The sequence below is a fragment of the Lampetra fluviatilis genome, chromosome 31 (assembly GCF_964198595.1).
Source record: "Lampetra fluviatilis chromosome 31, kcLamFluv1.1, whole genome shotgun sequence".
In the NCBI taxonomy this organism is placed as follows: domain Eukaryota; kingdom Metazoa; phylum Chordata; class Hyperoartia; order Petromyzontiformes; family Petromyzontidae; genus Lampetra; species Lampetra fluviatilis.
This window is the reverse complement of record NC_136305.1, coordinates 11,709,504-11,724,069: the sequence shown is the minus strand read 5'-3', so window position 1 is coordinate 11,724,069 and position 14,566 is coordinate 11,709,504. Positions and strand designations below refer to the sequence as shown.

At 53.2% G+C, this 14,566-nt stretch overlaps 1 protein-coding gene across 1 annotated transcript; it reads left to right on the top strand.

Moving 5' to 3' along the window:
• The first annotated feature begins 7,353 nt into the window (after positions 1 to 7,353).
• On the top strand, positions 7,354 to 14,341 carry LOC144943599 (G-protein coupled receptor 39-like). The gene is made up of 2 exons (XM_078871201.1): positions 7,354 to 8,350; positions 13,782 to 14,341. Exons 1-2 carry the CDS (start codon positions 7,354 to 7,356, stop codon positions 14,339 to 14,341), a joined length of 1,557 nt encoding a protein of 518 aa, XP_078727327.1.
• The last annotated feature ends 225 nt before the right edge of the window (positions 14,342 to 14,566 follow it).

Here is a 14,566-nt window from a genome sequence, read left to right as displayed (position 1 = left end):
CCGTCCTCAGGTGAAAACCAGGTTTGTCGAGGCGACAGCGTCTGAATGAAACAGCACACGTGCTTGGAGCATATATATAAGCTGGGTTGGAAGGGGGGAAAAGAGCGCCTTGACAAAAGAATATGCATATCAAGAGGCATTTAGCATATTTATGGGAAATGTAGGTATGTGATTTGTACTACTCATGCCGGTGCATTATGCAGGATTAGCAGCATCAAAGGGAAGGGATATGGGAAATGCAGGTATGTGATTAGTACTACTTTACTTATGCCCGTGCATTATGCAGGCTTAGCAACATCAAAGGGAGGGGATATGGGAAATGCAGGTATGTGAATAGTACTACTTATGCCCGTGCATTATGCAGGATTAGCAGCATCAAAGAGAGGGGATAGGGGTAGCATTAATAAAGGGAAGGAGTGTTAATACTATGTAGCTGCAGTAACTAAAACCACCACGTAAACAACTAAAGTATAAACTACATAGTATCATCAGTATACTAAATATACTCTACAATAAGCTGAGTTACTAACAGTAAGCAATACATTAGTATACTGATGATACTATGTAGTTTATACTTTAGTTGTTTACGTGGTGGTTTTAGTTACTGCAGCTACATAGTATTAACACGTCTTCCCTTTATTAATGCTACCCCTATCCCCTCTCTTTGATGCTGCTAATCCTGCATAATGCACGGGCATAAGTAGTACTATTCACATACCTGTATTTCGCATATCCCCTCCCTTTAATGTTGCTAATCCTGCATAATGCACGAGCATAAGTAGTACTAATCACATACCTGCATTCCCATATCCCTTCCCTTTGATGCTGCTAATCCTGCATAATGCACGGGCATGAGTAGTACTAATCACATACCTGCATTTCCCATAAATATGCTAAATGCCTCTTGATATGCATATTCTTTTGTCAAGGCGCTCTTTTCCCCCCTTCCAACCCGGCTTATATATATGCTCCAAGCACGTGTGCTGTTTCATTCAGACGCTGTCGCCTCGACAGACCTGGTTTTCACCTGAGGACGGCTGCTTGCGTTGTGGCCGAAACGTCGTGAGAATTGTTTCATTATGTTTTATTTTTATTATTTTATTACTTCCCTTCTACGTGACTTTACCGAAAGAACCAAGACGATGAACTGTAACCGGTTCAACGGGTTGGGTTGATGAGAACCGTACCCGGAAATCAATGGGTTCCACTCCCTGCTCACACTCACGCATGGACAGACACCATCCCCAATTTGGCCTGACAGAGTGCTGGGGCAAGTGTCGTTAGCGAGCGTCTGTGAAGTCCGGCACGGCACACGAGGGAATGCCGTGGCCAGCGCCACATCTTAGCCGCCCTTTTTGTCTTCCCAAATCAGCGATATTCGCACACCACAACTGGTACCCATTTCAAGCCGAGTTGACCTAGGGGAGGCCCACGACTTTCAGACGCTCGCCGCGTGTCACTGATCTTGTGCACTTTGGTGAGGAACGAGCTTCGGTACCCGGAGTCGTTGAGCCCGTTAGGGCTTGAATCGTCGCTTCATTGTGGCTCGATGGGAGATAGAGTCGGTGTATGTGTAATTCAGCTCGATTAAACTCAACAAAAGTCGCTTCAATAGAGAGACGTCGCTATGAGAGTGAATGCCACGTGACAAATTAATCGATTAGCTCTTCATAAAAACACATGCCACTTATGGAGATTGATGTCTCTGGACCTGCACGATAGGGCTCGATTGGAGCGTGAATGTCACCTTTATCGACATGGTCAGCGTTGGGGAGAAATGCCGGACAGCACTGCTCGACATCAGACGCGCTTCCTGCTCCCATGCCGCGGTGTCTGCGCAGAGGGAGACGGCAGTGAACGTGGTTGTGCAGGGCGAACAGGTGTCATGCTGGGACCTCTGTATTTATATGTCCACCGCTGGACATGGCTCAGTAATAATGAATGAACGCTGCGTTGACAGATGGGTATCTGTGAAGGTGACTGCATGTTTCGTTGCTAGCGTTCCATGAAAGTAAATGAACGTGGCTTCGTGAGATATGTAGATTGATTATATTGTCCCAGGGGATGAATGTGAACGTCGGGCAGGCAAGACGCAATACACGCAGCGGCCTGGCGGACGCGCTCCCCCCACAGCGGGGCCGCGTGGGCCGCGGCGAGCCCCCCACCTCAGAGTCTTCCGAGCGGCGCGGCGTGGCTCCAGCGCCGCCCGCTCCCACGGATGATCATCCCCGGTACGCGCAATGACCGAGCGGCGGCGTGAGTCCATGAGTGAGTGAGCGAGCGAGAGTGAGTGAGTGAGTCCGTGAGTGAGTGAGTGAGCGAGCGAGAGTGAGTGAGTCCGTGAGTGAGCGAGCGAGCGAGAGTGAGTGAGTGAGTCCGTGAATGAGCGAGCGAGCGTGAGTGAGTCCGTGAGTGAGTGAATGAGCGAGGGAGAGTGAGTGAGTCCGTGAGCGAGTGAGTGAGCGAGAGTGAGTGAGTTAGTCCGTGAGTGAGCGAGTCCGTGAGTGAGCGAGCGAGCGAGAGTGAGTGATTGAGTGAGCGAGCGAGAGTGAGTGAGTAGAACAGGTAGCAACCCGTGCCGTGACCCCCACCCCGTCCGGTAGCTGCTGTGCGACATTTCCCCCGAATGCGCGCGAGGAGCCCCGGTGGTGCTGGTGCAGAGGGAACCCCGTTCACATGCGGTGTGTGTGCGCGTGTCTGTGTGGTCGCAGTGTGTGCGTGTCTGATCGTGTCGCCACGACTATATAAACACGGGTGTCGTGGCTGTTGTTTGTCGTCGTTGTCGCCGTTATTAAAGTGTGGATGTGTTTGTAGATGACGCGTTCGCGTCTCGTGTCTCGGTTCTGTTACCCGCGAGCTGCTGCTGATGCAGCTTAGCACGGAGTGGAGTCGCGCCAGAGTAGCCCCGTAAATAATCAAATATTCCCATCGGCTCTGCCGACGATGAATTCAAATGAATAGGCCACGTGTAATTCATGTGAAGGCGCTTGTCACATCCGATATCAGTCAGCTCTGGCGAGGTCCCAATCACACGTCTGCTCTGGCCTGATGTCGCAAGTGACAAATCCTGAACCTATCCACTGCCCAATCGGTAATTCATGGGGAAAGTTAAGTACGTTTGGTATGGGCACTATCGTTCCCATCATCACGAAGGAAGGCGCTGCAGTGTTTCACAGACGGGTATCGTGTCGCTCAAACACTCACCAACCCACCACCTGATCATTCGCTCAACAACTCACATAACCATCCATTGCTTATCCTCATCAATCATGCATTCACTCACCCACTAAATTACCAATACACTCACCCTCACCACTCTTGATTCATTAATTCACCCACTGGCTCACCCACTCACACTGTCCTGAGTACACGTCGTATTGGCGCTATCGCCGATACGACGTGTAGCTGTGTTGCCCAGACACAGCAACCTCCAGTAGATTCACAGTCGTAGGCGATGAATCTTGCTCTGTGGTATAGCCTCGGGGCACCCTCAGTGGTAGCTGTCTCTGTGTGGCACAAGGCTATCATCGAGAGGGAAGGCACTGCTGTGTTTCCCGGACAGCAGCCTGCGGTAGATTCACCATCGATATCCCCATCACTCGCATCATCGCCTGAAAGTAAAATATTATTCCGCCCTCCTCAATCCCCTGCGGTCCCAATGGTCTGGGGCAGCAGACACTCGTGCTGTCGCCCCCCTGCGCCTATGCATGGGCATGCTCTCCCTCTCTATTACATAAACACATCTAAGGTTCATAATGGCCGTGTCTGATGCACGGACCTAGCATTGCTAGGAATTCAAAACCAGCTGGCAAAATCGTGGACTTCAGTTTGGTCTTCGCGTTATTTGGCAAAATGCCAGCTCCGAGGATCAGCATTCGGCGGGCTTCATTGCCAGGCGACAGTCTTTGTGGCAGGTAGAGCCTGCGAGAGCGTGCTCCACCCACCCCTTGTGTGGAGAAGGGACAATTGAATGGAACTTGGCAGTAGTTCTGTAATGTCATCTTCCACAGTCCGCTTTTTCACATGGGGATACAGAACGTGGTCACGGCCTGCAGAGGGCACAGTGTGACTGGTGACCTCACGTGCCGGGAACGGTGCAGAGGGAGGGGGAGGGAGAGGGGCGGGAGCGAGGCCAGGGAGGGGACAAGAAGGAGAGTGGAAGGGAGGGAGGGAGGAGGTGAGGGGAAGGGGGCGGGAGAGAGCCGGTAGGTAGACAGGGGACAGGAAGAAGGAGGTCTAGAATGTAGGGGGAGAGAGATAGCGGAGATGGATAGAGGTGGGGTCAATGGAGAGTGAGGGGAGGAGTTGTGAAGGGAGAGTAATGCAGGACCGCAGTGGTGGGAGGCGGAAAGGTGTAGAAAATAAAGCCGAGAAGGGAGACGGAGGAAGAGAGAGGCAACAGGTGTGTGGGGGAGAGTGGAGAGACGAGGAGAGGCTCAGGAAGGGGTGTGTATAGGGGGGGTGAGGGAGCCGAGGAATTGTGAATCCTCCACTCCTCCACGGAGACCCAGGGGCCCAGGACGGGTGGGAGAGGGTAGGGCTCTGCACTCTGCTTCGCAAGACTCCACGGGACCCCCAGAGGGACCCCCTGTAGGGAGCGGGGATCGCGGCTCTCAGGTGAAGTTGACGCGGGACGAGCGGCGCGAACGAGTTCCCCCAGGTGAGAGTGCACACCTGTACACACCTGTACACAGCTGCACACACCTGCGTACACCTGTACACACCTGTGCACACCTGTGCACACCTGCGTACACCTGTACACAGCTGTACACACCTGTACACAGCTGTACACACCTGTACACCTGTACACAGCTGCGTACACCTGTACACATCTGTACGCAGCTGTACGCAGCTGCACACACCTGTACACACCTGTACACACCTGTACACAGCTGTACACAGCTGTACACACCTGTACACAGCTGCGTACACCTGTACACACCTGTACGCAGCTGTACGCAGCTGCACACACTTGCACACACTTGCACACAGCTGTACACAGCTGTACACAGCTGTATACAACTGTGCACAGCTGTGCACACCTGTACACGCGTCTAGTTCGCACAGAGTGTTGGGGCAAGTGCTGTTCGCGAGTAGCACCTACGAAGGCCGAGACGGCACTCAAGGGGGTGGGGTGGCCGGCACCCCGCCTGCCCGGCCGCCTTTGTTTCCCAATTGGTGATCTTTACACGTCGCACCAGGTCCTTGTTTGAGGCTGAGCAGACCTAGGAGAGACCCAGACATGGTTCAGAAAGTTGTCACTGGGGTTGGTGACCGTAAACGAGAAACGAACTCGCGTGGCCGGGTTCGTAGACACAGCGCACTAACCACGACACGACCGCTCCCCACACATGCGCGTTTAACACCTACGCACATATACAGACAGACCTGCATACCGAAACACGCCTACACACGCTCACACCTGCACACACGAACCTGCTCATAGCACGCAGCTGGACACTGCAGCAAAAGCCGCAATTCGCCACAATATCAGTGACGTCAACACTGCACTTGTGCCAGGCTAGGTGCAACTGGAGGCCATCAGGTGAAGTGTCAAACGCTTTCCCTGCTAGCAGGAGGTCACGGGACAGACCCAGGTGCTATGGGTTGACTGATGTACCAGGCTAGGTGCAGGAGGTCACGGGACAGACCCGGGTACTCTGGGTTGACTGATGTGCCAGGTTAGATGCAGAAAGTCACGAGACGGACCCGAGTGCTATGGGTCGACTGATATGACTGGCTGATGCACCTCCTGTGCTCCCCGCTGGTGGTGGTGGGGTGGTGATAATGGTGGCGTGGTCGTGAGATAATGATGGTGGTGATATGGTGATGATCATGTTGGTGGTGTGGTGATGTGGTGGTGGTTTGGTGGTGTGGTGATGGTGGTGATGATGGTTATGATGGTTGTGCTGATGATAGTGATGTTCATGATGATGGTGGTGGTGGTGATGGTGGTTCTAATGATGGTCGTGGTGTGGTGGTGGTGGTGGTGATGTGTTGGTGTGGTGATGATGATGATGATAGTGGTGTGGTGGTGGTGATGATCATGGGGGTGGCGATGATGGAGGTGCTCATGATGATGGTGGTGTGGTAGTGATGGTCATGCTGATGCTGGTGTGGTGGTGGTGATAATAGTGGCGATGATGATAGTGGTGATTACGATAGTGATGATTATGATGATAGTAGTGGTGTGGTGGTGCTGTAGTGGTGCTGTGGTGGTGCTGTGGTGGTGATGATGGTGATGATGATGGTAGTGGTTTGGTGGTGATGATGATAGTGGTGATGATGATGGTAGTGGTTTGGTGGTGATGATGATAGTGGTGATGATGATGATTACAGTGGTGTGGTGGTGATGATGGTGGTGGTGGTGATGATGATAGTGGTGTGGTGGTGGTGGTGGTGGTGGTGGTGATGATGGTGGTGTGGTGGTGATGTGGTGGTAGTTTGGTGTCGTGTTAATGGTGGTGATGATGGTTATGATGGTGGTGCTGATGATAGTGATGTTCATGATGATGGTGGTGGTGATGATGGTGGGTCTGATGATGGTCGTGATGTGGTGATGATAATGATGGTGGTGGTGTGGTAATGATCATGGGGGTGGCGATGATGGTGGTGCTCATGATAATAGTGGTGGTGATGGTAGTGATGATGGTGGTGATGATGGAGGTGCTCATGATGATGGTGGTGTGGTAGTGATGGTGATGATGGTCATGATGATGATGGTGGTAGTGGTGATGATGATGATAGTGATGATGGTAGTGGTCATGATGATGATGGTAGTGGTGATGATGATGATGGTAGTGGGTGGTAGTGGTGATGATAGTGATGATGGTAGTGGTGATGATGGTAGTGGTCATGATGATGATGGTAGTGGGGTGTTTGTTGTGATGATAGTGATGATGGTAGTGGTGATGATGATGATGGTAGTGGGTGGTACTGGTGATGATAGTGGTGTGGTAGTGGTGATGATGGTAGTGGTGATGATGATGGTAGTGGGTGGTAGTGATGATGATGATAGTGGGGTGCTGGTGGTGATGATGTTTCTGGTGTGGGATTCATTTATCACTTTATTTTCCGCGAAGCCACTACCAGGCCGGCTTAGAGTCGGGATTAATGGCTTGAGGCACTACTACTAGATTATAACGCGATTAATGTAGACCCGATATTCCATTGACCATATTCAATGTAACTGTGTGTTTTTTTAAAGAGCGGAATAAGGCGAGGTGTCCGCGACGTGGCCGGACGAACTCCCGGGGCAGCCACTTGCGAGACGCCGCGAGTCTCACCCAGGCGTTGTGACTCCCCCGTGCCGCGGGAGATCCGCGTCCCCTCGGGCTTCCCCGCACGCCGGCGATGGTCGGCACCTTGATGGAGGAGGAGGAGGAGCGGGAGGGCTGCGTGGACCTGCACAGGTTCCACGAGGTGCCCACGTGGGCGCGCGTGCTCCTCACGCTGCTCTACTCCGCACTGCTCGTCACGGGCGTGGTGGGCAATGCCGTCACGGTGCTCGTGACGGTGCGGCGTCGGCGGCGCGCGGGGCTGCAGAGCCGCGTGAGCTACCACATGGTGAGCCTGGCCGTGTCGGACCTCCTCGTGCTGGCGGTGGGGGTGCCCGTGGAGCTCGCCACGGTAGTGTGGCGCCCCGCGGGCGCGGGCGAGGCCGCCTGTAAGCTGCACTTCTTCCTGTGGGACGCCTGCACCTACGCCACGCTGCTCAACATCGCCGCGTTCAGCGCCGAGCGCTACCTGGCGGTGTGCCACCCGTTCCGCGCGCGCGCCATGACGCGCTCGCGCACCAAAGCGATGCTGCTCGCCGTATGGCTGCTCGCCGTCGTCTCGGCGCTGCCGATGCTCTTCGCCATGGGACTGGAGGACGCCTACGAGGCGCTGCGGGCGACCGCGCGGAGCCGCGCCCGAGCCTCTGGCTGCTCCGCCGTCTTGGCGCGGCACAACGGCACGGCGCTGGTGTGTACGGGCTTGCGCGCGCGCGAGACGATGATGCGCGCCACCGTGTACACTTGCCTCGCCGTCTTCCTCGTCGTGCTGGCCGCCGTCGCCTACATGTGCCGCAAGATGGTCGTGCGCATCGAGGGGCTCGGCGCCGGGGAGGTGTCGGCCAAGTGGGAGAAGGGGGGCGGTGGGGGCGACAGCAGCAGCAGCAGCAAAAAGAAGGAGGAGAAGGAGGATGAGGGGGATGAGGAGCAGCGCCAGCAGCTGGGGCGAGAGCAGGAGGAGGATGAGAAGGAGCATCGGAAGGATGAGAGAAAGAGCCGGAGGGTGATGACGGGCACCAAGAAGGCGCCGAGGAGCAAGCTGGACGCAGCCAAGCGACAGAGTGTCCTCATGCTGGGTGAGGCGGCAGAGATCCACGGCTCATGCCAGGGGTTGGTGGATCGCGAAGGGATGGGAGCGTGACGCGCACGCCGCGTGCAGGCAGCGGCGGATGGGTGCGTGGTTCTGGATCCACCTCTGCCTGCGCCGTTTGTCGGAGGCAGTACAGCATTCCGGTTTTGGAAGCCTGTTGGGAGGCAGACAGCGAGTAGCTGAGTTGATCTGAGCTGAGCCGTTGGGGTGGTGTCTGTAGAAGGGACGCTACCTTGTGCACTGTAGAACCAACCGGGACTCGTTCCACACAGGAACAGCAGTCTCAGGACAAATACATTTTGGCTGCCCACCAGCACTGGTGATGCGAATTCCCCTGAATTGTCCTGGCCAAACCGGGGCAGGTGGCAACCCAAGTGTGTGAGTCACGTGCTGATGAGTCAGTGGGTAGTCGGTGAGTAGTAGTGGGGAGCGGCAGCGTAGTGGTTAGCGCGCTGCGTTACAAACCCGGTGACACGAGTTCAATTCCCACTCGCGACCAATGGCAGTAGCGGATATTTGAACTGGTTCTGATGTGCAGACATCTCTCCATTGCGGAGACAAAAGCGAATGGCCGTGGTGCTGGCCACCCACCCGCTCGAGTACCGTTCCGGCTTCCATAGGTGCTTGTCTCGGCCTCGCTGTGCGTTGCGTTGCACCGCTAGCTGAGTAGTTAACCTCGCGTCCAATAAACCCTCAGAGCCAGGATGAATGTCCGACTCCAAACGTCATTTATTGATCTTCTTGGTTCTTTCGGTAAAGTCACGTAGAAGGGAAGTAATAAAATAATACAAATAAAACATATTTTTATTATTTTATTACTTCCCTTCTACGTGACTTTACCGAAAGAACCAAGAAGATGAATCCCTGCAGTCACGAAAGCTTTAAATCGAAGTCATTTATTGAGTTTAACGAGGTAAAACTGGTAAGAAAACAGCACCGATACAGCATCTGTTAATACCCGGAAACACCAAAACAATGAATGAACATCACAGCATCATAACATTGTCTTAGATAACATGTTTCTGAACAATAGATCCTTGATAGACCAGGCCCCTACATTACCACTGAATAACTATACAAGAGCATAAGCTGCTGTGTTACGTAAAGGTACATCGTGTATTCATCACACTGCACCACAAATGTACAGTATAACACATAACACTAAATTGTGGATGAGATATTTCGTCATCCTTGCTCTCAGGATCGCAATATAGTTACTTGGGAACAAGTTTGACTCGACTTATTAAATTACAAGTAACATTCACAATCAGGAAAGTAGCAGGCTTCGTTGTTAACTAGACCTCGTATTTATCATAACAATTTAACAGCATTATAAAGGCATTTACATCATTATAACGGTCATTCTAACATTATAACAGCATTGCCAATATTATAAGAACATAAACGAACTTACAGACAATGCTTCTTAAAGTCCCACAATGGACAATTGCGGCTGGCTTCACTGGGACGCGATGTGTGCCGCCATCTTGAATTATGTGTGTAATGGCTGACGCCCGCATGGTTCAGCGGGAATCTTAAATCGCAACTTCCTGGTCACGTGACCAAAATTAGCATCAAAAACAGGAAATTCCTGTGTACATACGCCCCCCCCCATCTGCCGTGAGGCAAAACCCCTGCCGTGAGGCAGAACAGTGCTCGTTAACAACACTTGCCCCAACGGCCTGTGGAATGCTACCCAGGAGATCTTTGCCTTTGTTTTGGGTGAGTTACTTAGTCGTTTGGCGAATGAATGAGTGGGTGAGTGAGTGGGTGAGCAGGTAAGTGGGTGAGTGGGTGGGTCAGTGGTAGGGGCGCCAGCTTCTCCGCACACGTTTACTACACGTGTGTCGAATCCAGGGCTGTCAAACCGGGACAGGTGGCTACCCTCTGTAGGGGACAGCAAAAGTAGCTTGCCGACCTGTTCACCGTGTAAGCGCTCTCCCCTCAAATGTCCGGGCGCGAACCAGAGTACCGGCAGTTGTGTATAAACGAGGGACTCCGGACACGGGAGATCCGCACGCTTTTGGGATCTGGCGGCACGGACCGGGATGACTCAGCAGGCCGCGTGTTTATGAGTCTCTGCCTAGCGCAGTTGCGTGTGTGCTCAGGGCGTGCCGTCCCGCCACAAACAGGCGCGCGCTCCCTCGCTGGGTGAATGGCAAGGCAGTGACCCCGTTGGGGGCGAAGAGGTCACACACGGGAAGAGTGATCACCACACACAACGCCACCACTACCACCACTAGCAGCCTGCACCAGCAGCCTGCAACATCAGCCGGCGATAGTTGTTGCTATGTTTAATCCCCGTCGAGTCTTTTGTCATTTTTTTTATTTCAATAATTTGGACTGTGACGTCGGTAATGGCCGACCCGTTTCGAGTGACGTCACGGGGTTGTTTAACGTCCACTGCGAGGCAGTTGGCGTGTCATGTACTTTAGGTGAATATGCCCGCAGCAATAACCAGGGCAGCCTGCCGGTTTCGATCCGCAAAACGAGTGGCGAACGCGATACCACTGGGCCACGTAAACACCCAAGTATGTTGCCGAGTGACATGATGATGAGTGACGTAATGACAAGTAATGTGACAATAAGTGACGTGCCCATGAGTGATATACCGATGATGGACTTGTCAATGAGGGACGTGCCGATGATGGACGTGCTGATGAGTAACGTGCTGATAACTTTTATTATTTGGCAGTCCCTCGGATCAAGGATGACTTCCTTTCACAGTGGTTCTGTGTGTTCGTATATGATTATAAAACCCAATGTGAGATCCACAAACTCTGCCACAGGTGGGGCAGGAGGTTCTGGATGGGATGGGTGTATTGAGCTACAGCGCACTCCTTTCACTGCACCCATTTGATGCATGATGCCAACCCGAATGCTTCTCCAGTTTGTGCGAGCTTGAGTTAGGGACTCCCATGAGTTGATGTTAATGTCACATTTCTTAAATGATGCTTCAAGAACGTCCTTGCACATTTTATTCTGTCCTCCTGGGGATCTCTTACCATGGTGGAGTTCAGAGTAAAGGACTTGCTTTGGCATGCGGAAGACATGATCCACCCAGCGGAGGTGGTTGTGAGTAATCAGTACCTCAATGCGAGGGAAGTTGGCCTGGGGGAAGATGCTGACATTGTTTCCCCGGTCTTGTCCTGCCATCGATTTTGGATTCTTTTTTTAGAGGCAGCGATGGTGGTACCTCTCCAGTGCTTTGAGGTGCTTGCTGTAGGTTGTCCATGCCTCCGAAGCATACTTCAGATCACTGTTGCCCTGTATAACATGGCGTTGGTATAGGTCTTGAGGTCTTGGTCTTGGGAAACTCGCTTCTTCAGGCAGCCAAAGGCTGCGCTAGCACTTTGGAGATGATGGTATATTTCATCATCAATGTCTGCCCTCGCAGACAGGTGGCTTCCAAGTCATGGAAAGTGATCCACATTTTCAAGGACCTCATTATGGATCTTGATTGATAGGGGGTGGTGATGTTCAGAAGAAACTGGTTGCTGAAGGACTTTGGTCTTCTGGATGTTAGTCCGGAGCTCCATTATCCTGTATGCTTCCATTAAAACATCTACAATGGTTTGAAGCCCTGAGTGTGCGCAGACACATGCGTCATATGCATACTGCAATTCAATGACCGAGATTTACATGGTATTTGGTCTATATTGGAGTTGGCGGTAGATTGCACAGTTTCCCGTCTGTTTTGTAGATTAGCTCCACACCTACAGGGAGCTTGTTGGGAGTGAGGTGGAACATCGCGGTGATATAAAATGAAAAAAGTGTTGGTGCAGTGACGCAGCCTTGCTTGAGCTCGGTCCAAACTGGGAAAGGGTCTGGGGTAGGTCCGTTGGAGAGGACCACAGCTCAAATGTTATCGTGGAGTAGACGATGGATGTCTACACTTTTTGTGGGCAGCCGAATTTAAGGAGAATGTTCCACAGCCCCTCTCGATTTGACCGACTCGAAGGCTTTGTTGAGGTCAAAGAATGCCATAAGCAGAGGTTGGCATTGTTCCCTGCCTTTTTCCTTTATTTGTCGTGCGGCGAAGATCATGTCACCTGTGCCTCTTCAATCCACAATGTGACTCTGGAAGGAGCACTTTTGTTCTGGGCGGAGGCAGTTCAGGAGGGTTCTTGTGATTGCTTTTCCTGTGGCAGATAGCAGCGAGATTCCTCTATAATCATCACAATCAGACTTGTTACCTTTCTTAAATATTGTCACTATCAATGCGTCTCTGAGATCTCGTGGCAGGCTCTCTTCTTCCCAAACGAGGTTTATCAGCCATGAATTCGTGACAAAAGTTCTTCTCTGCCATATTTGAGTATTTCAGGCAGGAATTTAATTTGCCCCAGGAGCCTAGTTGTTTTTAAGTTGTTGAATGGCCTTTTTAAAGCTCTTGCTGGGCGGGGATATAGCCACGATTATGTCCGATCGTTGGCTGCGGGATGGATACAAAGACGTTCTCATCGATGTCAGTATATTGGGTGAGAATGACTTTGCAGAGTGTCCTCCAGTGGGCATTCACGGCCTCTCTATCTTTAATGAGGTCCCCTCTATCCCTGGCTCTCAGAAGTTTTGGTCCTTTGGGGCCATAGATGGTTTTGATGGCACTGAAGAATCCACGCTTGTCTTGGTTATTTGCCAGATGCTGAATCTCCTGTGTTCTCTCAACACACCATCTGTTCTTTAAGTCATGGAGTTTTCGTTGGACTTCGGGCATCAGATATCTGTAAGGAGGGTTTGCGAGGCGGACTATGTTTGGGGATGGCTTTTTCTGGTCCCCTCCCCGAATTGGGTGAGCAGAATGGACCCTCCAGAGGACTGCTCAGTCGCAGTTACAGCTGCCAGATTTCACTCCTGCCTCATTCAAGTGTCAGACGACCGTCTTATAATTGCCAAGTCATGCCTGGGAGCCTCCAGACATCACAACCCTGCTCCTGTCGCCATTAGTTGATCGCCAAAGGGCTTATTGTGTTCTTGGGTGAAAAACGGCCAATGGAAGGGGCCTGTGCATGCTTTCTCTTAATGTGGAGTTGCCGTTGCACGCCAGCAACCGCACGATCTTGACAGAGCAGGGCCGTAGCCCAATGGCAAGCTACACCAAGACGATTGGGAACCGTGCTCTGCTGTAGCCCTAATCTGCCATCACAGCCGTTGAGGGTACAAGTATCCACTTGCGCCTGTTCTGCCGTTGTGGGACCTGTGCCAGCGCCCCATCAGCTGGGTGTTATCAGGGTTCCTGCCAGGCCTTTACGGCTACCGTAGAGTCAAAGACCCCACCGTACTTCAACCTGTCCAGGTTCCAACACAAGTAACAGGGGGGTTGGACTTTTGGAACCCTGCCGATGACTAACACTCTGATGGGTGACATGCCGACGAGTGACGTGCTTCATCTGTGCATGTGTGTGCATGTGTGCCCGCAGAGCTCGTGGTGCTGGCGCTGGCCGTGTGCTGGCTGCCCTTCCAGGCGACGCGCATCATGAGCGTGGTGCGCTCGCACGGCGAGTGGACCGTGGCCTACTACCGCGCCTTCCAGGTCACGCACCGCATCACCGACTGCTTCTTCTTCCTCAGCTCCACCGTCAACCCGGCGCTTTACTGCCTAAGCTCCCCCCGGTTCCGCCACGCATTCTGGCAGTGCCTGTGCTGCCGCTTTAGAAAAAACGCTGAGGAGAACGGGGCTGGTGGCAGAATGGCGGGGACAGGAGCTGCGGCAGTGGCGGTGGCGGGGAGAAGGGAGAGGAGAGGAGACAGCAGCCACGGCATCACGGAGAGCGACTCCTCCACGGACGCCACCGGAGGGGGAGTGTTTGGCCGCGGGCTCAGCATCTTCACCAAGACGCGCTGGGGCCGCGGGAAGGGGCGGGCGGCGCCGGCCGGGGCCCTTCCCGTGGGGGGCCCCGACCGACCGGGGGCCGGGCCCGCGGAGCACACGGTGCAGCTGGTGGGGAGCGTTGCCACGTTGGACGAGAGCTCCGTGTAGCCACGCTCACTGAGTGGCGTCGATGCCCTGAGCGGGCCCCCCGCGGTGAATTGAGCGAGTTGCCGGGAACTTTGGACGACCCCAACGGCGTTTGTTCCATGGGCCACGTTCTGCTGAACAACCATCGTCAGTTTCACGGTGCATACCTGGCCTATGTTGGTTTGGCGGACAATATTGATCCATACCTGCCAATGGTCTGCTCATTAATGTTGTTGGTGTTGTTGT

Bases quoted from the DNA above. Each gene is read 5' to 3' on its own strand.
- LOC144943599 (XM_078871201.1), top strand. From the start codon at position 7,354: ATGGTCGGCACCTTGATGGAGGAGGAGGAGGAGCGGGAGGGCTGCGTG. The intron at 8,351-13,781 runs GTGAGGCGGCAG...GTGTGCCCGCAG, and splicing joins ACAGAGTGTCCTCATGCTGG to AGCTCGTGGTGCTGGCGCTG.